This window comes from Barbatula barbatula, assembly GCF_947034865.1.
Source record: "Barbatula barbatula genome assembly, chromosome: 13".
NCBI lineage: Eukaryota > Metazoa > Chordata > Actinopteri > Cypriniformes > Nemacheilidae > Barbatula > Barbatula barbatula.
Genome location: NC_136776.1, coordinates 22691336 through 22718505, shown reverse-complemented (window position 1 = coordinate 22718505; position 27170 = coordinate 22691336). Strand labels below are relative to the sequence as shown.

At 40.9% G+C, this 27170-nt stretch overlaps 3 protein-coding genes across 4 annotated transcripts in view; 2 read left to right on the top strand and 1 right to left on the bottom strand.

Annotated features, from left to right (window-relative positions):
* Window positions 1–232: 232 nt before the first annotated feature.
* On the bottom strand, window positions 233–4483 carry ticam1 (TIR domain containing adaptor molecule 1). The gene is made up of 2 exons (XM_079471767.1): window positions 3951–4483; window positions 233–2587 (listed from the first exon to the last, which is right to left on the bottom strand). Exon 2 carries the CDS (start codon window positions 2489–2491, stop codon window positions 722–724), a length of 1770 nt encoding a protein of 589 aa, XP_079327893.1. The 5' UTR covers window positions 2492–2587; window positions 3951–4483; the 3' UTR covers window positions 233–721.
* uhrf1 (ubiquitin-like with PHD and ring finger domains 1) lies at window positions 4384–12766 on the top strand. Of its 2 annotated transcripts, none has more exons than XM_079471766.1 (17): window positions 4384–4703; window positions 6651–6813; window positions 7069–7329; window positions 7405–7553; window positions 7931–8146; window positions 8407–8522; window positions 8607–8793; window positions 8896–9019; window positions 9137–9244; window positions 9427–9531; window positions 9617–9723; window positions 9813–9975; window positions 10061–10198; window positions 10469–10586; window positions 10684–10835; window positions 10916–11014; window positions 11117–12766. In XM_079471766.1, exons 2-17 carry the CDS (start codon window positions 6661–6663, stop codon window positions 11261–11263), a joined length of 2343 nt encoding a protein of 780 aa, XP_079327892.1. In that variant the 5' UTR covers window positions 4384–4703; window positions 6651–6660; the 3' UTR covers window positions 11264–12766. The 2 variants fall into 2 exon arrangements, with proteins under 2 accessions (XP_079327892.1, XP_079327891.1); XM_079471765.1 differs by having other exon boundaries at window positions 4416–4703; window positions 8392–8522; window positions 11117–12755.
* Window positions 12767–13191: 425 nt separating this feature from the next.
* kdm4b (lysine (K)-specific demethylase 4B) overlaps window positions 13192–27170 on the top strand; it is a 29470-nt gene continuing 15491 nt past the window's right edge. Inside the window, exons 1-7 of the mRNA XM_079470698.1 lie at window positions 13192–13318; window positions 16050–16383; window positions 16477–16652; window positions 16813–16927; window positions 17202–17395; window positions 21408–21457; window positions 23743–23846. Of these exons, the coding sequence (XP_079326824.1) occupies window positions 16069–16383; window positions 16477–16652; window positions 16813–16927; window positions 17202–17395; window positions 21408–21457; window positions 23743–23846 (954 nt within the window). The 5' untranslated portion in view covers window positions 13192–13318; window positions 16050–16068. The remainder of the gene's footprint in view (window positions 13319–16049; window positions 16384–16476; window positions 16653–16812; window positions 16928–17201; window positions 17396–21407; window positions 21458–23742; window positions 23847–27170) is intronic.

Genomic DNA, 27170 nt, shown 5'->3' with positions numbered 1-27170 from the left:
ATAATGTGATTTGAGTTATTGGTTTCAATGGGTGCTTCGAAACCCCCCATCTTGAAAATACAGGTACATGCATCGGAATTGGTATCGGCGAGAACCAGAAAAAAAATATTGTTACTCGTACTCTGTCTTTAAAAAAATGGTATCAGAGCATCTCTGTCAAAGTAGATTTCCAAATATGTTTTTTACGATAATTCTTATTGGAAATGAAATGACTATTTGTACATGTAAAACGCATTTAAGTTTGTGAATATCACACTGTCATCCATATAATAAATTGCATGTCAACTTAATAAATGAATACTTTTTTTCAAACACGTAAATATAAGACAGGCTTTGTGATGACCGACACAGATTTGATTTAGTTTCATTTATTTGTACTACAATTTCACAGAGTTTGGAGTTGTCGTAGGGAAAATAAAACACATACATCTCTGATTTAAAACCCCTTTTGTGAAAATATCAATGAGTATTATAAAGTTTTCATATTTTTATTGCAAGGACACGCAAGGCCAGTCCACACCAAGAGCATAAACTACCCATGATAAATTCAATTTAATGTTTTGATGTCTTTAATGTTGTAGTTGTGGTGTGAACCCGTAAACATTAGTTGTAGTTCTTGGTGTAAACGGGCATTTAGGCATATGTGAAAAATCATTAGAATAACTGAGAACCATAGCCATATCAAACCAACAATATTCCTACAGAGTAATAGCAACTTTAATCAATCATCTTCTTCTGAGCTGTGTTGAACATGGTCGATATTCATCGTTGAGTTATTTCCGATCATAACGTTCTGCGCGTTCCCAATGTGGATGCATGAGGGCTGCTGCCAGGTGCCTTGTTGAGCGGCTCCCTGCATTGGCATCGGTCCCCGGCCTTGATCCATAGCAGTGTGATATACAGGCGCCGAGCCAGATTGTAAATAAAACATGTTAGATTCTAATCTCAGTCGCGCCAATCTTTCCATATTCTGTCTGAGGTCCATATTTCTACTTATGTCCTCTTGTAGTCGCCTTCGTTCCTCGGCCGCCTTCTTAATTCGCTGCTCTTTCAACCACACCTGCCTTTGAATGGCCACCCTCTCTGGCCGCATCGCTCTGAAAGCAGCGCGTTCAAACGTCCTGCTGCTCTCGTCGAGAGGGACGGTACCGCGGAGCACCAGTCGTCGCCGGTCTTTCGGCAAACAGTTCTTCTGAGGCAGCAACGGGATGACGGAGTGCCTCTTGTGATGCTTTTCCAGAGAGTTGAAGATGGCCGAATCAGTGCTCGTTTCGCTGAGGTTGGTGTTGAAGTTTCGGGTGAGCAGCAGCAAAGTGAACGCCGAGTTGTTGATGGCGTCCTCCATGCAGCACAAGGTGGACCGGCCGGGTTCTTCGAATTCAGAGAACGTCACTCCGATCCCTGCAATTATTCTTTCAAGTTTGTTCTTGAGCCTTTGAGCTTCATCCGCGTCTTCCGGTTCGTGCAGTATGACGAAGGAGTAAAACTCGTCCTCGACTTCGCTCACGGCCTGAGGGATGAAGTTCTTATGGGGGTGTTGCGTATTGGCATATTGGTTCAAGTTTGCAGGATGAGACTTCACTTTGGATGCGTTTGTTGGGTCGGATGAGAAATCTAAACCTGGATCTGTGTTTTGGGACGTCAGGAGCTGTGAGCTTCCGCTGCGATCGAAATGTGGCTTCGGATTTGGACTGGTCGATCCATTTGTGACGTCTGGTGTGCGAGGTGTCTGAAGTGCGGTTGTGGGAATACTTGACGATCTATCAGGACAACGTAGTGCTTGGTCTCGACAGTTTTCTCTAGTCTGCGGCGTGGGTAGACTCAATAGCTTTGATTCTTCCATACTGGACTCCGTAATGGTTGGCGAGCTAATTTCCAGAGTGTGCGAGCTACATACCGAACTGGATCGCAGCGAGGATGGATGGCTAACGTTTCCAACCGATACGTCTAGAGATTTCAACCCGCCATTTTCATAACTTGCAAATTCATCACTAGTCTGAAACCCACAGGCATTTTTTATCTCCTCAAAGATGTTTTCAACATCTAAAGAACGCAAATTTGCCCTCTTGCTCGTTGCAAGCGCCGCGCGATACGCTTGATCTCGGAGCTTCGCGTCGCATAATCGTTCCCGCACCAATACAGCAAATAGTCTTGCAATATCCAACAGCATCTCAACGTCGGGGCCTGAGATCTTAAAATCCCCAAAGTGGCTATCGTTCAGTCTTTCTCCATGCGCCTTGATCATTTCAGCCAAGAAGTTAACAACCTTGCTGTCACGGTTTGCCAACAGCTTGGTGTGAGCATCTTTGCTCTTCTTCAGAAGAATCAAGCACATCGCATGAACCATCAGCTCTGCAGACGTGTTGCCCATTTTGTAAGTTAGGCTGAGTAATCGCTCCTCGGTGGCCTGAGAGAGAATCTCGAATGCCTCGGCCAGACCGGACCCCTCTGCATATCCATGATCCGTAAGCCGTACGCTTTCCTCTGCCATAGTTTCGAGCAAGTACACGAGATCATATGTGGACGTGTGTTGTCATTTGACATATTCAAGCCATTCCGTGCGATCTTAAGTGAATTACTTGAGTGTCTGCAAAACAAAATAAAAATAGTTGCAGCATGAGCATCACAAGGAACAAAAACAAGCACAGATCAAATTGCTTTGAAATTATTTAACAGTTTAGATCTGTTTAAGATCTCATTATTTCTACTAAACATAAGATTAAAGCCACAATATGTACATTTGGACCGCTAGATGGCGCACTTTCGAAACAATAACAAAAGGCGAAGCTAAATGACGTAATGTAGAGTATGTCCTGCTTTCCTGTTGCAAAGTGGTAAGAGCATTAAGTTAACAACGCAAGGTCGTGGGTTCGATGATTTGGCAGTGTAATGCTACAAAGTTTTACGAGTTTAAAACCGTCATACCGTTTAAAAAGTAAACTACGTTTACGCTTTTTGGGGTTTCCTCCACTCGCCAAAGAGTAATCGTGATCCATAATAATAGAACAACAGAATCTGCGTTCCAGATGCTGTATAACCACTTCCGCATTTGCGTGTTGCCATAGTTTCTACAACAGGAAACTGAGGGTATTGCGGAGCAGTGTTATTTAAGTCATTGATATGCGACAAATACAAGGGACCGGACATTATTTTAAATAGGAATTTCTCTGGATTTGCACATTCTTGGGAACATTTGGAATCACGTAAGTACACAACAGCATGAACAATATCACACCGTGCAAGTGGTTTTGGGATTGTTCATTAAAATGTTTTTGCATATTGTGGCTTTAAATGGAGGGCAAATGGAAACGTGTGCTTAAATCTCAGATATTTTTTCTGCGAAAAAAGAGTCAGAAATGTCTCTGTCATTAGAGTTTCAGAAGAGATGCCGGCCATGTCACAAACACTCATATCTTAGATCTGTCAAGTCTGGAATGAAAAATTAATATTATTGAAGATTAAATACCCAAATCCAGATGATTTAACCTTTCCAATATACATTAATTTAACACCTACATACTCTTCACGACTTTCAACCATTAGTCTCATTTGTTTCTTACAAGCAAAACAATTAAGATGAAAAACATCCGAGACGAAGTTAAAACATAAATGAAACAAATCCCGATTCATAAAAGAGCGCTCGACAAAACTCTTACATCTGCTGACGTCACAACACAGGTGACACGTTTGACCATACATTATATAACAACTCCGCGTTTCTGTGTTTTTCAAACAGCACAAAAATGCAATCACGTAAACCTTAAATGTTATCAATTACGAATAAAACAACAACAATAGTTAATCACATATTATAAAGTACAGTACGGTGCTCTTTAAGGTCGAGGGAGACGAATAACCATCAATAAAAGAAACGCTGCTTAAATAAACGCTACACAACTATCCTATACTATTATATTAATATTACATGCAAATGATTTATTGTGTCTTACCATAGCAGCAGTTGAGAAGCAGGAAGTATGAAGCCTATATATTACGCTCTCATTGATCAGCAAAAATGCATAACGTCTTAAACGACACGTTCACGAAGCCTCTTCTCGTTGTTTACGTATCGAAGTCATGATAAAATACGTGTTGTTTTTAAGTTTCACACTAACTATTGCGCCTTGAAATGCGGAAGGAAAACACCATTGATTTCGTTGGACGCGTTTAAAATAACCAGAAGATGGCAGTACGAAAACACTTCAATACCCGATTCCCGTTTTTCGCTCTTTATTAAAGAGCTCTAGTCAAGTTTGCCGAACGACGGCTTAATACTTTAATTCGTGTTATTTATTTTATTGCACGCGACCCTTAAATTTCAATCCACTTTAAATCTTCAACGCGTCAGACTCTTATTATATGAAAGGCGCCCTCAAGTATCGCGATATCACAGCTGAGGGACAAACATGTGCGATAACGAGAGCAGGGTTTCGCGCGCTGAGCCTGTGCTCCGGCGGTGGGCGTGAGTGACGCGTCTGTCGACGAATCGACGCGTGGATTGCGCACCCTCTTAGCCAATCAGCGGCGCGCCGTGCCCGCGGCAGGAGGAGAAACACGTTGTTGAACAGTTTTATTGATTCGAGTCAGTTCCAGTGCGTTTCGCGGCAACATTAAACTGTAACAAAGTGCAGCAATTTTGACTTTATTATCTCGTATATTATCACACAATTACATCTTCCGTTTTCAAGAGGAAGTAAATACAGGTAACGAGCTGTTTTTAACTTGTTTTATGTTATAGTCTTTAACTTTTGTGGAAAATGCGCCTTATTTATTGCTTTCGTCATAGTGTGTTTGAATCAATTCTTATTATTTACGTTTCAATGTTTATACGATGTTTGCTGAGCTTAACGGTTTATGCTTTTGCACGATTAATCTGTTTATTTAACTTTAACCGTTCGCGTTTAATCGACGTTAAACGCGCGTATTCGTTTTAATAATAATCGGTGAATGATCTCGCGAGGTTTGCGTTTGTCTTACTAATGTTCTCATGTGCAGAAGAAGTCAAGTAGATGAATCCAAAACAAACTCATCAAGGTCTTGAAAGTGTTTGTGTATGCATGACTAACGTTAAAGTAACGCAGGGCTTCGAAAATGTTGTTGTTTACAAATCAATTCATTGTTTGTTTACTTAAATGTGTTGATGTAACGTTATTTCAACCATATTGACATTTTTTGACGTATAAGTTGCTATTTTTGATAACAGACCACCCACACGATGATCGGCTCCGAATGGCTCGTTTATGTTTCCATAAATCACTTTATTTCAATAGTTAAAGATTATTTTTAATAGATAAAGGTTAACTTAATTCAATTATTATGCGTTATAGGCGATCTGTTTTTGTCTTAAGGTCGGATGGATGTAATTCATTTGACTCGTTGGTGCGCTCTTGGCCGATAGGGGGCGCTCGGGTGTATTTCCGCCAGGAACAGGCGTGGTTTGGAGTGCTGACATGAAAACAAGGGATTTTCACCCCATTATACACAATCACCATTGTTGGGAAGAGCTATTCCTCTTTTTGGTTGAATTTTTGGTCTAGTCATTAAGCAACACACGTTTAAATATGATGATACTTTCGTAAAGGATGGCATGCAGGGTACCCAAGGGTGTAACTTTGGTTTTAGAAGTGGGGGGACACAAAGCGGGGGGACGGGTTATTGATTTGAATGCCATTTACGTACGGTAAGTTGACATGAAATCGTGGATTTTCTGCGTGAAGTGCGGATGGAGGGCAGCAAGCGATCCAAAAAGCGCTGAGCATTTCTTTCTCAAAATCCATTGTGAGGAAACCACTTAACGTACCAAAACAACAACCACGGAAAACCAAATGAAATACATTTTGTTTAACACAAACATAAAGGTGATAACAGAATTGATTTATGTTCACAATTTGTCGCTGCCTTGAGTCACGTTATGTAGTTTCTTTAAAATAATCAAGCTTAACGTGAGACTACTGTTCAAGTTTGAAAGTGTGGGGGACACGAACAGGATTTTGAAAAGTCCCCCTTGTCCATGGTGGAAATTACGCCCCGTAGGGTACCCATGATAAAGGAAAACCTGATACAATCTTTACTATATGATTCAGATTTTCCCATGGTAAGGCAAATTTAGCATTTGTGTTTAATGCGTAGAATTGATACTTTACGTGACATGTCAAACGGACATTCCCTGCGCAATATTACCTGACAGCTCATTTTAAATTGTTTAAAAGTTTTGTTTTGTCTATTGCAACTTAAATTCGTAGTTTCAAAAGCTCCAAAGCAGAAACAATAGTTGTAGAACACACTTCTAACTGGTAGCGTCTATCAAAGAACCAATGGATTGCTATCTGATAGTCTCTAGAACCATGTAACCACATCTGAAATATTTATTATGGACAATAATGACTCTGTTGTGACTCAAATTTGCACGGATGAACGATAAACTTTATTTCGTGTAGGGTGGATTGTTGCAAAGCAGGTTTGCGAAAGCATCAAACAGCCAATGGAAAGCTCAGGGCAACAATGGCAAGGGAAAAAAACAACGCTTGCGTCACCCAGAAACGAAACCCATTTTCCCTGCTGGTTTGAGAGTTCTGGCGCGGGGCCATTGTTTGATATAAAATAAAAAACGGAAGTCGGCGAGGTCTGTAATCTTATGCGTGCCTTTTCAGGTCGGCCGCCATGTGGATCCAGGTGCGCACTATGGATGGCAAGGAGACCCATCGGGTCGATTCCCTGTCCAAGCTCACCAAGGTGGACGAGCTGCGGGGGAAGATAATGGAGCTTTTCAACATCGAGCCGGATAGACAAAGACTTTTTTACAGAGGAAAACAGGTATTAAAGTCAACATTAAACCGTGTTTAGACGGTGTTTGATTATTCAAATGTTACATTTCTAAATTTGGGAAAAGGGGGCTGGAGTCGGAGGAGTAATGCCCTCCGTCACTATCAGTACAATGCTTTTAGTAATAAACATGAGATTACATATTAATTCACAATCACCAGAACTGCATATCAAATTTTTATTTGATCTGTTTTGTAGCGCTGTACAACAGACTGTATGTTTGCTTTAATTATTGTATGTTTGCAGATGGAAGATGGTCACACGCTCTTCGACTACAATGTGGGTTTGAATGACATCGTTCAGCTGTTGGTACGACAGGCCGCTGCACCAACCGTTCTGTCGAAGGACAAAGAAGCAGAATTGTCCGACTCTGACTCAGGCTGCGGATCGGCCCAGAGCGAGTCTGATAAAGGTTCAACTCACGGTGAGAGCGAAGGGCAAAGCGCAGGAACCTCGGGTCAAACTGACATGCCGGACCTCATCGACCCAGGCTTTGGGTTTTACAAGGTAAGAAACTATCTATGAATGATGGTCTTTTTCTCAAAGACTGGGGGGATCGTAAAATTGAGGATTGTTTTGCAGATCAATGAATTTGTGGACGCACGTGACTTGAACATGGGAGCTTGGTTTGAGGCGCAGATCAAGAACGTGACCAAGGCGCCAAAACCTTCAGGGGATGATGGAGAGCTTGATGGAGGAGATGAGATACTTTACCACGTCAAATACGAAGAGTGAGTATAGATTTCAGGCTACTAAAATATCTCACAGAGCCATATCTAGCATGCAAAACACATTTAACTTCAATATGACCTTTCAGATCACAACAGGATATCTCGTGAAAATAATGTTTTTAGTCTTTTTTTAATCAGGATTTAATTTTGTAGGTTTTTGATATGTATTGGGTTTGGTAAGGTGAGCAGTGTTTATGCGTGTTGCATTACATGCAGAACACCTGGATTCATCTCTAAACGCCGCACGCAGCTGTTAGCATCCAAACTCTGTTCGTCTTTGTGTGAAACTGTGGGTTCGATCAAAAGCTGACTGTTAAGCACGTCTCACTGCAGCTGAATGATAATTGCCCCCCTCTACCCACTTGTGGTCTACACAGTTACCCAGAGAACGGCGTGGTGCAGCTGCGGGGAAAAGACGTTCGCCCGCGGGCACGCACCGTATATCAGTGGCACCAGCTGGAGGAGGGCATGATCATCATGGTAAACTACAACCCGGACGAGCCCAAGGAGCGTGGATACTGGTACGACGCTCAGATCCAGAGGAAGAGGGAGACCAGGACCCAGCGGGAGGTTTATGGCAAGATTCTCCTGGGGTTTGTGGATATTTCTTTTAGGTTTGAAACTAAAACAAGCGAGATTTGCTTTCTGAGGCCATTGCCATGTAATATTGAGCTGAATATTTTATTTATATAATTATATTATGATATTGTATTAATATTTAGCACTAATATTATTCACTGCTTGAGGTTTGAGTACATTTTTGCCAAATAATCGTGTAGATAAGCAAATTTGAGCTAACTGTACTATTTTATTAAAAATCATTGTTTTATTTACAAAGTCTGTCCTCTCTTAGGGATGCTGGCGATTCTCTCAATGACTGTCGAATAATGTTTGTGACTGAAATCTACAAGATCGAAGAACCAGGAAGCTCAGAGGGACCAGGGGCCTCTTCCGATAGCCCTCTCAAAAGTGAGTTTGCCTTTCTAATACATTAGATTACATTAGAAAAGAAAATGTTTTTTCTGATTCAATGTTAACCCTCGGTTTCTTCAGGGTCAAACGGACCCGAGTGCAAAGTCTGCAAAGACGACCTGAAGAAGAACTGTCGCATGTGTAACTGTCACGTCTGCGGCGTGAAGCAGGATCCTGACAAACAGTTGCTCTGTGATGAGTGTGACATGGCATTTCACACTTACTGCCTTAACCCTCCGCTTACCACCATCCCCGCCGATGAGGACTGGTAAACCATTACTTGTTTTATATAGAGAGCAGTGCATTTGTTAGCTGGACAGATTCTTGCGACGCATCAAAACATGTTTTTTAAATCCTTCGTGTTTTGCAGGTACTGTCCAGAATGTCGTAATGACGCCAGCGAGGTGGTCCTGGCCGGAGAGAAGCTGAAGGAAAGTAAGAAGAAGGCAAAGATGGCGTCCGCGAGCTCGTCCAGCCAGAGGGACTGGGGGAAGGTGCGGTTAAGCTCGAGCGTTTGATGCTGCGTTTAACCTTGAGCTGCTTGTTTTGCTCCAACACAATTGTCTGACGTTTGTTTGTTGAGTATCTCTGACGGTTTGTTTGTTTCACAGGGTATGGCATGTGTCGGACGCACCAAACAGTGCACCATCGTACCTTCCAACCATTACGGCCCCGTTCCTGGAGTCCCGGTGGGAACCCTGTGGAAGTTCAGAGTGCAGGTGTGCATCATTTTCAAAATCATTTTCAAAAAGTAATTTAAAATAAAATTTTATTGGTAACTATAGACATTTATAGCTTGCTGTATCTTCGTATGTTGTTTTAGTTTTTGCAACTACAAACTTGATAAACTTCCATGTCCAGGTAATGTGAACGTGATCGTAATAAGTTGTGTGATTCACAGGTGAGTGAATCCGGAGTCCACAGGCCTCACGTCGCCGGAATTCACGGCCGAAGTAACGATGGGGCTTATTCTCTCGTGCTCGCCGGAGGCTACGAGGATGACAAGGTACACTGACAGATACACTCGGTCACTTAAAATGGAGCGTGAAAACTTCCAATATGTTCATATTAATACTTTTTTTTTGTTGTAGGATGATGGAAACGAGTTCACCTACACCGGCTCCGGGGGTCGCGACCTCTCCGGAAACAAGAGGACGGCCGAGCAGTCCTGCGATCAAAAGCTAACCAACATGAACAGGTGAGAAGATCCCCATTGTGGTTTTTGTGCTGCTAAAAAAGCTGCCATCAGGATCGGAGTATTCATCTATTTTTTTGTTGTACTTGTAGAGCACTGGCTTTGAACTGCAATGCAGCCGTGAATGAGAAAGAAGGGGCGGAGGCCAAGGATTGGAAGGCGGGGAAACCCGTCAGGGTCGTGCGGAGCTCCAAAGGCCGCAAACACAGCAAGTACAGTCCTGAGGATGGCAACCGCTACGATGGCATTTACAAGGTATATTATCTAATGTTTTGGTAAAGATGATTTGTTGTTTTTCTCTTAAATGATTGGTTGGAAGTAATTTTACTCTGTTTTTCAGATTGTAAAGTACTGGCCAGAGAAGGGCAAGTCGGGTTTCCTTGTGTGGCGATATTTGTTGAAAAGAAATGACGACGAAGCGGCACCATGGACCCGTGACGGAAAAGAGCGCATTAAGAAACTGGGTCTCACCATGCAGGTGACGTTTTGAGATTTACTAGACTATGTTTGTTACCTGCCAAGTTAAAAAACGAATGCGTGACTGACTAAATTCTCAGTTCTGTAATTCAAAAAAGGAAGTTATATTTGAGTTTGTCTGAATCCGTGCTCATATATTTGGTGCCAGGTGTGCACAATAGCATAATACAGTGGCATTATTTTTGTGTATTTCTCATTTCATTGAGCAACAAAACCCAAACAGTGAGTGGGACACAATTTTGTGATGTTTATCTTCTGTTCTGTTCCTCAGTATCCCGAGGGTTATCTGGAGGCCGTGGCTGCTAAAGAAAAGGAGAAAGAGAATAAAAATGAGGATGACATTGAGGAAACGCCCACCAAGGGGAAAAGGAAGAGGAAATCTCAGAAAGGTGGGTTGAACGTTGATACTGTTATACATCATCGTTGTAGTAATAAACCGATCGATTTTCTGCATCAGTTTGTGTAACGTCTTTCATGTGACTGTAGTGGAGGAGAAGAGTTCTCCATCAAAAGGCACTCCCAAGAAGATGAAAGTGGAGGCGTATAAACTGAGCAAAGAGCAGAAGGCCTTGATCAAAGACGATGAGCTCAATAAGAAATTGTGGAACGAAGCTATGGAGTCTCTGAAGCTCGGACCGGTACGTACAAACCAAACGTCTGTATTGTAGCTTTTTAGCAGCTGGCGTTTTCTAAATGTTTGCGTTAATGCGTTCTGCAGCGCTTCTTGAATAAAGTGGAGGAAGTTTTTCTCTGCATCTGCTGTCAAGAGGTTGTTTACCAGCCCATCACCACAGAGTGTCAACACAGCGTCTGCAGGGTAAGACAAAAACAAACTCACCACCCGGATGATTTAAGTTTGTCTGTTTTATAGTTTCTGAAAAGTTGCCGACGTTTAAATGAAACGATTTCTTTGCTACAGGAATGCCTCCAGCGCTCTTTCAAAGCCGAGGTCTACACCTGCCCGGCCTGTCGACACGACCTCGGCAAGAACTATCCAATGACCGTGAACAAACCTCTTCAAGCCATCCTCACCCAGCTCTTCCCCGGGTACAGCAGCGGCCGGTGATGTCACAGCAGCACAGAATTCCACTAGAAACTCGGATTTCCATTTTAATATATTTAAGGAATGTTGCGACTTATCAGGTTGTAGAATCGATCGGAAAATCTCCTTGATGTTTGATTTGGCCCTGTCTTGCGACAAGCTCCTACCTAGGCAGTGCGCTTCTGTCTGTCGTAGGTGTGTTCCCAAAATGCATCTTGGCATTTAGGATTAAAGGTGATTTTATAACATGCTAGTCCTATTTTAGCTATAGCAGCTTTCCAATGTATTTTTGCCGCCTTTTGTACCGTGTTCCAGCACAATGAACTTTAGCTATGCACAATGATGTTCACAATGTTAGCGTTCCGATTGAAATGGCTTTTTCTTTGCAATGATATATTTGTAACGATAGTTAGTTCTTAAGAACTGCGTCTTAAATCCCGTTAAAAAGGCTGATGTGTAAACCTGACGTTTTCTCTTCGGCCAGTGTAATATTGATGTTCGCAGTGTTCATTTAGCGCTTATTGTAACGTTATGACGTTTAACAAACATCCAAAGATCCGTTAACAGATTTTGCGCTAAGATCCCGGAGTTTAAGGTGGCGTAGCTTTTTCTAGCATATTTACATTCGGCTTTATAAAATGTTTTAATCGTCTTGCCTTTATTGGTAACTAACTAAATTGAATCTAAAATGGATTTGTTTTAACCCTACTAGTTTACGTAAACACTGTTTGTTGAACTTTTTTCAACTAAATTTTAATACATTCTAAAATGAATAGAGATATTATCCCTCTTTTTTTGTTTATTTGCTTTTCTGTGTAACTGCTGTGTGTCATTTTTTTTTTTTCCGTCACGTTGCCGTTATGCAAACAGTGGTCATGCTTGTGAAGCCCTCTGAAGTTGAAGTACTGACCCAGGATCTGTATTTCAGTTTCTGTTTTCACTTTATAGGGTCTGCGTGTTCACCGGATCAGGTTTTATACGCACCTGGTCTGACTTTTCAGTGGTTTTCGAGGTGAATCCTCAGACCGTTTTTCGCACAAACCCGACAGTTTGACTCATTCAGGAAGTATTTAAATGCATTGTCTTCTCGCTCAATGGCGTTCTTTGGCTTGTTGTAAGCGTTATTATAGTATTTGCTAAATAAATGCCTATGGCTGCAGATATTTCGTTTTTACGTTTGCATTTTTTTTAGTTTGACCTCGTCTGTTTCTAATATCTGTGTAGACTGGAGCTGTATATTCTGAAATTGAAATTGTATATTTTTAGCACTTGTATTTAGTCATTGTATGTAGTGGATGATGATGCATAGCTATTTTCTTGCACTGGGATGAGTGCTATATTTTTCAATACACCTCATTGAACTTTTATATAAAATAAAATTGTGTGCTTGTTGAATTGCAATTTTAGTTTGTTCTGCTGATTTTCTATATTTAATAAACGGTGAAGTTATAGCTTTCATTAAAAGCGAAGGTTTGTTAGGAATGCAATGTAAAGACATTTGGGAAAATTGCTTTAGATCAAAAGGTTAAAAAGAGAAAGTCCAGAGAAGCCTTTGGCTGTCAATATTTAATGGATAAAAACATTAAAGTACTTTCTGATATATACTAGAAATATATATATATATAGGCTACATTTATGTATTTGTTATTTAACTTTACCACACGATGTAGTTTTGCTTTTTCCGAGCCGTTTGTGTACAATAATGTCAAAACAAAAATATAAAACAAACAAATAAGGTAAAGTGTGTCTAAACATCTATAGATGTTTATAAACACACACAACACAAACCCGTGTGACGAGGTACGTCATACCGGAAGACACGCTACTGTTGCGTGCAGTACGTGTTTTCCGCGATAGTAGTACCGCAAGCACAACGCGACTGGCTCATCGAGCCATCAATCATTCACGCGGGCCAACGGGAAACGTCGCATCGACCAATCAATCGTCACGCAGCGCTGCAGTGGGCGGAGCCGCGGCCCTACGCTGCTACTGGATACCGTCGAGCCTTCACGATCCAGAAAACGGAGAGAATCGAAATAAAACCGCGAATAAAAACCGAAAACCGAGCAGGAGCAGCAGGTAAAGCGACACGTTTGCCTCATGATTCGGTTTCAGTTCGTGTCCGAGGGAATTGCGCGAGGTTTTATTGTTATTAGCGTTGTTATGAAGCAGCTGTTGATGTGCTTGTCAAAGCTGAAGCAGGAATACACAAGATGTGAAATGTAAAGACGTTAAAGCGCGTTTGTGTGAATACTGACGTGTGTTTGTCGCATTAAACGGCGCATGTCGTGCACTTGTGTTTGTTTGTTGGTTTACTGTGTGTTTTTTAACGCGTTGTGTCCCAGAAGCTTTCATGTGTTCAGCTGGAGGCAGCACGTATACACAAAGGCCATTTAAACACAACCTCGGTCTCGCGCTGTTTGAACTTGAGTTCGCCTCGAGACTTTGAGGTTTTTCAATGTGCATGTAGGAGTTATTTATTGAATGCATTGCTGGTGGTGTGTGTTAAAACATCTTCTGGAGTGGGATTGTTAAATCGTAATGTTTGAAAACGGAATCGGGCTGGAATGGGGAAATGATTGCATGCATGCATGCATGCATGCATGCATGGGCTTTGTGTGGTTTATTAATATCTAGTGACATTTAATACAAAACCTTTTATAATGTAGGTCCAATTGTCGATCTAGTTTAAATTTGGACTGGGATGTTTTATGCATGCATGCATGCATGAAATGCATGTTTCTTTGCAATCTCTATAAGTAGTGTGATTATTCAATTATGATGATGTAACATATCAATCAATAAAGCAAAAACGCGTGTGCTATAGAAATGTATGTCCACTTGGTTTAAATTTGACTTGGGATGTCATTTGACGTTTTCATTTTTCCATGCATGCATGCATTGTTTAGTGTGTTGAGCATCATCAAGGGTCATTATTTTTATTTAACAGAGAGAGGAAGAAAATCATTTAATCTGTTAGAAGGGTGTGTCTACTTGTTTTGATTTTGAGCTGGGATGGACGTTGGACCTGCTTATTTTATTAATGCATCGTTCTGTAAACACTGGTGACGTAAAGTCCTAGTGAAATCTAAAATGGTGATTTCAGGAGCATGTCATTGTGTTTTAATGCATGTTTGCTTGATTCATGGGCGTACATTTTATTTAACAGTAGAGGGGACAATAAACACACAAATTCTCAAGAGCAATTTTTGAAGGGACACAAATGATGCAGTCAAAATTGTACTTATAGAGCCTTGCTACTATCATTATTGTATCATGGAGACCGGGTCATGTTAATTTTCAAAGTTTCATTTTGGTTCAATGAAAAAGCAGATTTGTCTTAAACTGTTTATTATTAATATTGTTAACAATCCAGCCGTCAACGTCCAATGAAATGTAAACGCAATGACTGTTTTTGTGAAAAAGATGCATAACAGAAATCACATTGTTACAGATTAAAGTATTAGGTGACTGTTGCGCAATGACGCAATTTATATAAAAGAAGTCACCGCACATCTACATTAAAGAGTGGTGGTTATCTTCCGATGTAGTGCACTAGCCTCCGCCAACAAACTATGTGCATAGATTTACTGTTTATGTTCGTGTAGCCGACCAGTCAATAACAGTGACAGATGCTTAAATTCTGTGTTGTACTCCTTGATGAGTCGCCTGAGTTTCAGTCAACTGAATTTTTAGTTTATCCGCCGCGCACACACTGCACAAAATCAATGCTGAAACGACTGGATGAAAGCTGTGCAACTTCTGTGAACAAAAGGGGTCTGAAATTTGCTAAATATAGTGCCAAAGTCTCTAAATTGTCACTGGTACGAATGGCAAGGATTGGTGGGTGTTAATGTTAACATTATGCCAGGTTGCCACAAATAAAACAATGCACGGGACACTTTGATGTGTTTTAAACAAGCCTACTTACTAGAGTGCTACTTAAACAATTATTTTAGGTATACATAGAGACATTTTTCACAATAGACAGTGCGATCTGTATGATTTTGGGGGGGGACAACCCTCGGAGGGAAGGGGACGTGTCACCCCTGGTATTTACTCCCATGGCTTGGTTTAGAAAACTTCTGTCTCTATAAAGTAAAAATGCCATCCCAACACCACCAACACTTCGATATACCTTCGTCATATTATTACTTTTTTTGTATATTTGCTTGCCAGCAGTAATCTGTAGGTTCTTTCATTACTTGAAAGTTGTAGAAACAGACTAGAGAATGCCATTGTCAAACTGGGTGTGTTTTATTCATATAAGAAAATGTCATGCAAAGCGGAACGGCTCAAAGTCTTTCACTAGTCCTTAGAGGTAGTACAGTATGTCCAGATATAATATACATTACATTAAATACACTTTACTATATTGGATACTGATAAGATTATCTCTTATGTGTAGTTTCTTATGTAATTCCATTAGTATTGATATAAAGTATATTGATGATATTCACTTACTCGCGTTTGTGAGTTTCATTGAATTTCATGAATTATTTTATTATTTCGTGCAGATCTATTATTTAACTGTTATTCTTTTGATTGCTATCTAATTCTTTGGTTATCTAAATTCATAATTATTTTTACTTCCCTTTTCTTTTTCCTGTTTTTATTTATATTTTAAGGTTTCATTTTATAAATATTTTTTCCCAAAAACCTTTTTGTTATGACCTCCATTTCTTAGTTTTTTCTATAAAATGTTAGACGTAAAAAGCAGACTATCAATATCAAATAAATAATCATACATAGGTAGTTTTGATTCTGGCTTTGTGTTTATTTCTGCCATTTTTCTATTTTGCATTTACAGCGTTAGCTGACCTCCAGCTATGGATTCCTGTTTACCCCCCGAGCTGAATCCTGAGGGTGAACCCGGCCCAGACATGACTTCACCAGCTGCCGCTGCTCAGGAATTATCCCTCGAACCCTCTGATTCAAATCCCCAATGCCCACAACTTTCTGTTCGAACCCAAGAACCATGTGCAGATCCATCTCTACCCCCACATCTAACCCCTGAGCCGATTCCCGCTGCCAACCTCAACAAGATCATGACCTTCAAACCCACCATGGAAGAGTTTCAGGACTTTGGGAAGTATATTGCGTACATGGAGACGCAGGGAGCTCACCGGGCTGGCCTGGCAAAGGTATCGTGTGAAAAACGTGATATTTTTTTGACAACCGTGACGATAATAACCATGTTTATTAAAGTTACGTCTGGGTGATTTTTCTTCTCACAGGTTATCCCACCGAAAGAGTGGAAACCGCGGCGTTCTTACGAGACGATCGAGGAGATGGCCATTCCCGCCCCCATCATGCAAGTGGTGACGGGCCAGTCGGGGCTCTTCACGCAGTACAACATCCAGAAGAAGTCCATGACAGTCGGCGAATACCGCAAACTGGCCTACAGTAAAAAGTACGGCTTGATTAAATTTGAGTGCATTGCAAATGTTATGGTAAACAACGCAGTAAAGCTGTTTTATTGCAGTGTAGTGCAATATAAAGTTGTCTGTCTTCGCTGTCACTTTCTGTGGCCATTTTTCTAAATAGTTTTTTTTTACTTTGACCAATAACAGATACTGCACCCCTCAACACAAGGACTTTGACGACCTGGAAAGAAAATACTGGAAAAACCTGACGTTCGTGTCTCCCATATATGGCGCCGACATCAGCGGGTCTCTTTATGATCCGGTTAGTTGCAGAACAACCAGTTCGACAGCATAAGCGCTTTACTGTGATATATAGTTTTAATTTATCCCAGCTACTGTTTATTTAATGTATTGTTTCAAGTGCAAGTTACAGCATTTCCCAAACAAAAATGTACTTTTGTAAGAGTAAATAAATAAACAAGTTACGTTTGAATAAACATTTCACATGACAAGAATCACATCTGTTACATTTGTTTGCATTGAGAAAATAATTTTTGTTTGATTTTGTAAATTGTAAACATATCTTCTTCCTGCAGGACATCACAGAGTGGAACATCGCTCATCTCAACACTCTTCTGGACATGGTCGAGCAGGAGTGCGGCATCGTAATCGAAGGCGTCAACACGCCCTACTTGTACTTCGGGATGTGGAAAACCACATTCGCCTGGCACACGGAGGACATGGACCTCTACAGCATCAACTACCTACATTTTGGACAACCAAAATCCTGGTGAGCATCTCATAGGCTGAATGTAACGACTTTAAAGTCCCTGTGAACCGGAGACATAATTTTTACCATATTCTGACACATTTCCGAGTGAATGTAGTGGGCGTGGCTTGTGGTTTTCACTGCAAATTGATTGGATATGTAAATCCAGTGTGGTTTTCACTGCGAATTGATTGGATATGTAAAAACAGCTGTTGCATTGATTTTTAAATGGGACTGGCAGCAGACAGTTGAAGGGGAGGAGTTAACGGATTCTCCGCCCAAGGTGTCTTATTTTCCTGTTCGACATTTGAGATGGATAGTCATTTCAGGACAGAAGTGCATTTTCAGATTTGAACTGAAGATTATGAGGGTACATTACCACATTGATAAGCTATTTGCTATAAATATATATAATGTGCTACTGCAATATTTCATGAAAAAATAACAATTGTCATTTTTTATTTCACTGGGACTTTAACTTGCATAGTTGAGGTGACGTGCATTTAGGTGAATTAAAAGATTCTGAACAACGTCAGGTTGTTGACCGGTAACATGTAAATTAAGATCATTTGGTTGTGATTTTACTGTATCTTAAATAGTGAGATGAGTTTGTAAATTATCGGTTTGTGTCCCCGCGTTGTCATGCTGGCTAGCTCTGCCCACAGTGGAAATTCATTGGTCTAAATGCCACTCCACGTACATGTATACGTCAAATAACTCCGTGTTTTGAGAACAGTATTAGTTTTCTATACAATGTTCATTTTGTTCTTGGTCGTTGCTTCCTTGGCCAAATCAAAAAAGCTCTGCCCTCAAGTATCCCATAGATTTTTGTCTCTCCCTCAGATCTTTGGGTTTTAATGTCCTTTTTCCGTCTGCCAAATAAAAACATTACATTTAACAATAAAGGCCGGCACGATGAGGGTTGTGTCTCATTATTTTGCTTCTAGCATAGACACTAAAATACCTTGATGCTAAAAATGTCCATATTAGAACGCTGGGCATTGTGAAATATCCTGGTATCTCAGTTTGAGAGACATTCAAACCCGATATCAGTCTCTCAAGAAGTAGATTTTATGCTTGATTTTGTTGTACCAAAGCAGCAATATAATCTCTACGTTTAAACAAGATGACCAATATTTTATAATAAGCATTGAAATAATATTTATTTGGCCATTTTATAGTTAATAAACGTTTTTCAGCACTAAAACATTTTAATAGGTTACAAATTTTGAATATTGTTGAATACAAATCACCAAAGGTGCAAAACCCTTGGTTTTACACAAACCTGCATGTAGTTCAGCTGCTGGCCACTTGGAAGCGCTGTTGTCATTCACAGCTGCATTGGACATTCAGGATGATGTCATCGTGGCGTGTGCTTTTGTCTCAGCATCCTCCTGCTGCATTTAAAACACGGCATGTCATTTTACAGGCACTTATGAGAAGCTCAGAGGGCCGTCCGCAGGGAAGACGAACATATAATATTTGAACCGTTTTCAGTATTGTAATAACTGATGATACCTCTCTTAATTAACAACTATATGTAAGCGTGTCGTGCATGCAGAAAGCGTGACTTGTCTTTGTTTCGTAATGCAGACAGGAAGTAAGAAAGGTTAAAAACGTGTTTGAAATCACTTGGTATTCAGTCAGATTTGTGTTTCCCTGCAGTTCTGCCACAGTATGACGTTTAATACTATATTTTGTTGTTCTGTATGCAGTTTTCCAGACGGTGGTTTGTTGCGACTTGAACGAACAGCCAGCTTAAATTGGCCTGGGTTTACAAAAGCGTTTCTTTCTTCTCGACTTCTACTGGATCTTTCCAAGGTTCCCTGGTGCATTCTGTCATTTCTGTAAGGGAGAAGTGTGAACCGCATACTGCACGCTAGTCCTTGATGCCCTTAGCTTGTGTGCTCTTAAAGGGACGGCGTCACATTTATACTACGAAGCGCTCATTCCGAGCGTCTGTTTTGACAACACGTTGGATTTGAGGTCCAAAAGATACGAACACTGTCATCTTTTTTTTAACTGAGTATAGCAGAACTGAACTTGACCGACGGGAGGGACATGATGGTTGTGTTTGAGCGTTCTTTAGACGACCAAACAGTTAAGGGTTCAAATACTCCATTCTTCAAGAGTTCTTGCATACTCTTCTCTTTAGTCTCTAGAGTATCGTTCTCTCTTTGTGAAGTGTTCGCTCTTGATCTTTCTCGCTAAGAAGCGCTCTCATCTCAAGTTAACTTTCCGCCACTTCTACACATAGCTACGAATTACAGGCCACTTGTAAAAAATAAAATAAAATTGACTCACCCTTCAGCCGGACATGATGCGACGGCACATGCGTCCGCCGCCCCCTTCCTTTTTTGAAATTGAATCGGTTTTACTTTTCTGGTAATTACAGTATGTTAAAGTGTGTGTGTCGGCTGTTTGCTAACCCTCTGTTCAGCCACTGTGAAATTAACTTCATTCGCCTCCGACTCTCCCCACATCTAAGTCATAATTGTCCCAACCACCCGAGATCATCTGTCACGTTCTTAAAGATTACAGAAAGGCCCTTGTGCCGCCGTAAAGAACCGCGGGGGGCGCGGAGACCGTGACCATATCTCGATTGTTATTACTTGTTTTCATGTTCTCATTGATGGCAGATGAATCGTTGGCACGGCTCGACAGGTGGACTGGAAGAGTAGGAGTGTTTTATAGACCGTAAAGGAGGAATAGAGTTGCATAGGAGTTCTTATTTTTAATACAGGGTCAAGAGTTTCAAATCTTATTCGTGTTGTTTGCCGTCGCTCGAGATGTGTGTTAAAATTAGAAGGCCGTGTTTTGTCAAATTACTCTGATTTGGCTTCACTTGGGTTCTCGGTGCCACGGTGTGATTCCATCAATACCTGCCTTCCTCCCCAGACGGATTCAAAGGAAATCGAGCGTTCGCAACTTTGGGTTGCCAGATAGTTTTGCCGTCAGTTTGATGTCGGAGGGCAGGAAGCATTCGTACCGTAATTACAGTAGCCCATCGGATCCGCTCTTTTATCGGCGAGAAGAGGAGGGAAGAGACATCTAATTATTATCGATCGGTGGTGGCACCTCTTTCTCCAAATTAAATTTACTAGCGCCGGTCTCTTTAGAGTTGTTAGAGGCCGGAGCACTCGTTGCCGTATGTTCGATTTGTGGGATTTTTGTTTAGCTTTTTTGCGTCCGTGTCCATCAAATTCAACGGATGCAAGACGAACTGCATTATGGGAAGGGATTAAAAATAGAGTCAAGCAAATTCTCTCATCGATTCATACTCGTGTAATTCCAAACCTGATTGTGATTGTTTTAAGTTTTAAAACAGACGTGCAGCCAGAAATGACATTGCGCATCCCATCAACCACCTACAAACGCATGTTTTAATCTTTACGTGGGAGGTTTAGTTGAGTTTTTTTGTGTGTAAGGAAGCTCTGATCTCTTTCACGTGAAAGTGGGCACTCTCTCATTTTATCAAGCCTCCAGCAGGGGGCACTGCAGCGCTAAACCATCCCAAAGCCTCGTTCCCCCTGTTCTGATCGTGTGATCCCACTGGGAAGGTGACGTGCCGGATTTACATCCGTGCTTCAGAGCCTCAGGAGGGATCGGCTTTCCGGAAACTTGAAGAAATAATTACCCTAATACAGACGATGTCAATAGCAGCGTCAAGCGAATTGAACTTTCAGACGAACAGAGAATGATGTAGTTTCCCTTCAGAAAAATCATTTCACCCCAAATTGCGCAGTCGATTTTAAAATCCAGCATCTGTGAATTTTTCTAGAATAATAATAATGATTATATAGCGCGCTTGAGCCGGTTACATGAAACAAACTGGCTCGCATAATTGTTTTCTGAGCTTTGCCTCTAAAGCACCGTACGAGTATTGAATGTGAAATCTGTGTCAGAAGGAAGTCGAGGCGTCTTGATGTTTTTGAGGGCTGTAGATGTGTGTGGTGGTCGGATTCTTGCTGTGGCCTTGTCTCTTTCTTTATTGATCGGATTAATCAATGGTTATTTTTTCTCCTCCCTCCAGGTATGCGATTCCTCCCGAGCATGGCAAGAGGCTGGAGAGGCTGGCTCAAGGTACGACCTCACATTACGCATTCAAAACTATTTTGAGCAAATAATAGCCGATCAATGGACATGTTTACTGATGATTTAAAGATACAGCAGCACCTGAGCGGTTCGGATTTGAGTTACAGGTCCGTAGCCAGCCTATTTTACAGTTTTTCTCCTTGTATTTAATTATGAGGTTCAAATCCTTCATTTTGGTGACCTTTAATGCACTAATTTCTGTTAGATTAGCTTGTCTGCTGGTATCTTAACAAGCACGCTTTTTGATGCACCTAAAATATTTATTGCATTGTTGTCAAATTGCTTCCTCATGTAACACTTTTGTCAGTCCATACACAGTTCATAAGTTTAAAGACCAAACTAACAACAGAATAGATTTAATGAACTTTACTGAAATATTAATAATAATTCTTGACTCTCTGTCAATGCCTCTTTGCTATGTTTTATTATTATAATTTCGCTACGTTTATATGGCTATTATATTGTAGACCAGGGGTCCCCAAAATATTTTCTGCAAGGGCCACATAATTCTCCCTGTCTTTAATGGGGGGCCGGGTCGGGTAGGTACTACTTGAATTATTGTGGAGATGATTTGAATTATGATTTGAAATTTATTTATTATGCCTCCTAATGGTATAATAGTTTATTAATAGTTAATAGTTTAGTGCTACTCAAATTCGAAACATTTTCTTATGCATATTAATTAACCTTTCTCTTTCCCAACCACTTGGCCATTTTGTCGTCTCTTTGAAATTTTCAGATGATTCGCGTCACGCGTGTCAGTTCTATCGCAATGGTACGTTATGAATTTAACAAATGATTAGGCTATGTGAGTAACTTTGAGAAATTTGGGTCTGAAAGGCAATATTCTGATGCTCACTCAGAGACGATGCTTCTTCATGTTGCTTTGAAAAGTGTATTGAGAGAACTCTTTCTGTCTGCGCACACACACGCGTCCTGCAATAATAATCATATTAATTTGAAACAGCAACCCAGAAATTTATCACAAGCATTGATTAAAACAATGATGACAATAATCACAGGAAAAAAACGACTTAAATTCTGGACCTTTGGCAGTGAGGGGGGGTTCGTTCGCACCACCAGAACCCTCCCTGCCTACGGGCTTGAGTTATGATACTCCCCAAGAGGACAGAAGGCACTTTACTAGGTTTAGAATATAGCTTCTGTAGATCGTGTAGAATTATTAATTCTCGCTCTACCGATCATTGAAGATTAGCTTGTGTCGCGTGTCACCCTCAGTCACTGCGCCCGACAACCCGCTGTAAATAAACCCAACGTTTGAGAGGGAAGGAAACAGCTGTAGTTTAGACATGCGATCGTGTGTGGAGAGACGCCACTCTTTCCGATAAACTCTTAAAAAGCCCATTAATGGTTTATGCAAAATACATGTCATCACATCTTTACGTAAGAGGGGTGAATTGGCGTTCGAGCTGATTTTAAGTTTCAGCTCATAAATGGATCAACAGCCGCCACCTTGCTAAGAGGCAGCCAGACTCCGTCTTTTGTTTATCGAAAGTACGAAATGGATAAGAAAGCATCCCCGCAAATAAAATGTATTACTTTAGTTGACATATTCACTGGAAGTAGGAAGGTAAACATGTTGAACGGCTGTTTTTGAGGCGTTAATAGACTTTATACTTGATCTTTTTGACTTTATTGAAAGAAATTGCGTTCGAATAGAAAGGACTTCAAATGTATTGGGATTAGGGCTACAAATCACAGTCCCGACAAAAAACTGTGCAGGTAAACCAAAGCTTTGCATTATTTAAAGGAAATGGTTCGCTAAATTAAAATAAACCAGATCTTCACTCACTAAGAGCGTATCCGCAGTAATGATAGACAGCTGCTGGCATGAATCATCGACCGTCACGTGTTTTCGCGTTTGCGCCGTCGTCCAGCCGTCGTGCGTTTTTCGCGACCCGTGTCGTAATGACCCATATTGTGTTCTGTGCGCTGGAATGAGGGAGATGATTATAATAATTAAGAGCTTTCAGAATGATTCAGCATGCGGTTGATGTTCTGACCCACACTGGCCCAGTCTGACGTACAGAGAGCTTTTTACGATAACCTCCAACCGGCAATTATACGTTACATTCATAATCACGTCTTTCTCATCAGCCATGACAATCTCTTTCTCTCTCTCCATCCTTTCTTAACCTACAAAGATGGTTTCATTGTAATGACTTCGCAAACTCTCACTTTTTTTGTTTCTTTGACTGCAAGAACTAACTCAAAGTCATTTTGTTTGATTATTTGTTGTCGTTATGTTGCAGGTTTTTTCCCAGGAAGTTCTCAGGGCTGCGACGCGTTCCTCCGTCACAAGATGACCCTCATTTCTCCGTCGATCCTGAAGAAATACGGCATCCCGTTTGACAGGGTGAGTTCTATACCCATCCATTCCTGTCAATGTGCAGAAATCCAGTTTCGCTGTGTATTGTGATGTTGGAGTGGTTGTCACCACAGTCTGATGAAATTTAAGGAGATCTGCGCATCCATATCAACCACCCAAGTCCAATTTTTATTGACTAAAGCCGAGCTGACACTGCAGGACTGTGAAACTACTTGAATCGCTATGGCGCTTAGGTCGAGAACCAACAGCAAAAACACAAACACTTCTAGTTTGATGGTGGATGGCAGACAAGTTGCTGGTGCGTTTACGCCATCCACTGTAATGGAGCGCGACACATTAAAGTGTTTGCTATATTCCATTATACCGACTTGCTTTAGGATAATTTAAAATAGCTTTATGTCTGTTATACTAGCCATTTAACACCATCTGTAATGTTAATGAATATGTGCCAGCAGTTTTTAATTCCTCCACGCAATAATTTGCTTGGTGGAAATCTGTCCGCAACGTCAAATCCGGCCAAAAATCACGTAGTGCGAGCTTGCCATTAAACACAAATTCCTAATCAATAAAGCCATATGAAGAGGCTGTCAGAAATGTATGAAGAATGGGTTCAATCTATGGTTTAGATATTGGCTTTAATTTGCTTTTGGATATGATGTTATTAAAAAGAAAAGGTGATCTCAAAATAGCAGCCGACATAACCTGCAATTTAATGTTTGAAACAGAGATGGCGACAGAGAGGCACAGATTGCTGCTTTAAGCCAGCCTCTTATGACTTTCCATCGAGACAATATGTTCAAAACACATTTAAAGCAAGAAGAAATGTCCTTGCATTCTCACGTGCGAGCGTGTGAACGTGCTGCGCATGCATGCGGGACGGAGCACAAATGTCACGGGCCGCCAGCGGGCAGAAACCGTGCAGTCCGCGCTTAGCTCTGTATACAGAGATGATGAGAGCGCTTCACCAAAGAGAAGTTTATTCTCACCGCTTCATACAGTGACAGAGGACATGCAGGAGTTCACATTTCAATTTACTCCGCTGCGGATTTCTGCCCGTGAAGATTAGTCAGCGTCGCCGTATTTTAATCGACAAATAATTCCCATTGTCAGGAGCCAGAAACCCTGGTGCTGATTCTGGGCTGGAGATTAAAAACAGAGTAAATCTCTCAATCAAGTTCAGCTGTGATCCACTGTGTGCTGCTCTCATGTGTTGCGCTTCATTTTTGTCCTCATTGGTGCTGATGTCGTTCATGTGGCAGGTGATGCAGCCATCGCATTTTCTAGATTATTAAAGTGTTGATCTCAGCAGGATGTCTTTCTTTCACTTCTCTCTTTCACTTCTCTCTCTCTCTCTCTCTCTCTCTCTCTCTCTCTCTCTCTCTCTCTCTCTCTGTCTCTCTCTCTCTCTGTCTCTCTCTCTGTCTCTCTCTCTGTCTCTCTCTCTCTCTCTCTCTCTGTCTCTCTCTCTGTCTCTCTGTCTCTCTGTCTCTCTGTCTCTCTGTGTCTCTGTGTCTCTCTCTCTGTGTCTCTGTGTCTCTCTCTCTGTGTCTCTCTCTCTGTGTCTCTGTCTTTCACTTCTCTCTTTCCTCTCTTTCACTTCTCTCTTTCTCTCCTCTATTTCACTTCTCTCTTTCTCTCCTCTCTTTCACTTCTCTCTTTCCTCTCTTTCACTTCTCTCTTTCCTCTCTTTCACTTCTCTCTTTCTCTCCTCTATTTCACTTCTCTCTTTCTCTCCTCTCTTTCACTTCTCTCTTTCTCTCCTCTCTTTCACTTCTCTCTTTCCTCTCTTTCACTTCTCTCTTTCTCTCCTCTCTTTCACTTCTCTCTTTCCTCTCTTTCACTTCTCTCTTTCTCTCTCTCTCTTTCACTTCTCTCTTTCCTCTCTTTCTCTCTCTCTTTCCTCTCTTTCACTTCTCTCTTTCCTCTCTTTCTCTCCTCTCTTTCACTTCTCTCTTTCTCTCCTCTCTTTCACTTCTCTCTTTCCTCTCTTTCCTCTCTTTCACTTCTCTCTTTCCTCTCTTTCACTTCTCTCTTTCTCTCTCTCTCTTTCTCTCTCTCTCTTTCTCTCTCTCTCTTTCACTTCTCTCTTTCACTTCTCTCTTTCACTTCTCTATTTCACTTCTCTCTCCCTCTCCCTCTCTCCCTCTCCCTCTCCCTCTCTCTCCTTTCTCTCCTCTCTTTCACTCATCTCTCTCTCCGCTCTTTCTCTCCTCTTTCTCTCCTCTCTCTATGTTTTTTGGATGTTACCAATGTAGAACCTCAAATCTTTCCTCTTTAAATAATGTATTTATTTATTTCATATTAAATTATATTTTATGTGTTTCACGTAAATAGTATTTGATTTTACATTTCATTTCATTTTATTTCATATTTTATGTATTATTTCTATTTTTTAAATAGTTTTCATAATTGACACTTAAGTTAGAGGATGGTCACCCTTTAGGATTATACAAACGTAACAGAAAAAGCGTTAATCAATCTAACTTTCTAATGGACGGCAGCGATACGTCGAAGCGTGACTTCACAGCCATCGCCCGGCTGAAAAATTGACTGAAATGAAAATCTTCATTTGCCAAGGGTGGATAAACCCCCCCGACAAGCTCGCCGTCTTCACCTTAATTGCGCTTGGGTCGCCGTCGCAGCTTTCTCTCGCCACTAGGCAGCCGAGCAGCGAGACGGATTCCTACGAGAAAATGAATGAGGAGAGAGTGTTCTGCGTGCTGGTACGAGAGGGGAGAGCAAATTTCTTTGCCCATTGGCGGTTAATGGCTACAGATATTAAAACTCAACATGTTTGTCTGTCTCGGCTGATTTTCCCGCGTCAGGTTTTTCTGCTCTCTGAAGTGTCGTTTACAGCTTAATTCAGACGTTATTGGCTCTTTCATCAAAGCACACTTCACTGAGTCCTGTAAATGTTTCCCGCTCCAAGGTTTTCATATTAGAGCAAAGCTCGACAGGATTAATAGGATGAGGAGCAACGGAGCAACATGTATATTCAAATAATATATGAAATTAATCCGCATACAAACATTGTTCATTTGCTATTTGTTTACGTTATTGTATAAAATTGTAAAAATATAAAAGTGCAAATCCATAAAAGGACAAAACACTCAATGAAGACATTAGTTTCATACAATGTTGCAAAGCAGTTCGTTTATTTAAACATAAAAAACAAATGGTTTTAATAAGTATTTAGAATATAAATAAATATAATGTTAAAACAAATAGCAGCTTATATTTGTTATGTAGTCGCGTGTGGTATATTTGTGAACCCTTGATCATCGCTGTCAGTGTGTTTAGTTTTTTACGTTGAAAACATTTGGCCTTATTGCCGCATATGTCATAATGCGG

Coding starts and splice junctions, on each gene's coding strand:
- uhrf1 (XM_079471765.1), top strand. CDS start 6,661: ATGTGGATCCAGGTGCGCACTATGGATGGCAAGGAGACCCATCGGGTC. Junction 7,330..7,404: donor CAGGCTTTGGGTTTTACAAG/GTAAGAAACTAT, acceptor ATTGTTTTGCAG/ATCAATGAATTTGTGGACGC. Junction 8,794..8,895: donor ATCCCCGCCGATGAGGACTG/GTAAACCATTAC, acceptor CGTGTTTTGCAG/GTACTGTCCAGAATGTCGTA.
- ticam1 (XM_079471767.1), bottom strand. CDS start 2,491: ATGGCAGAGGAAAGCGTACGGCTTACGGATCATGGATATGCAGAGGGG.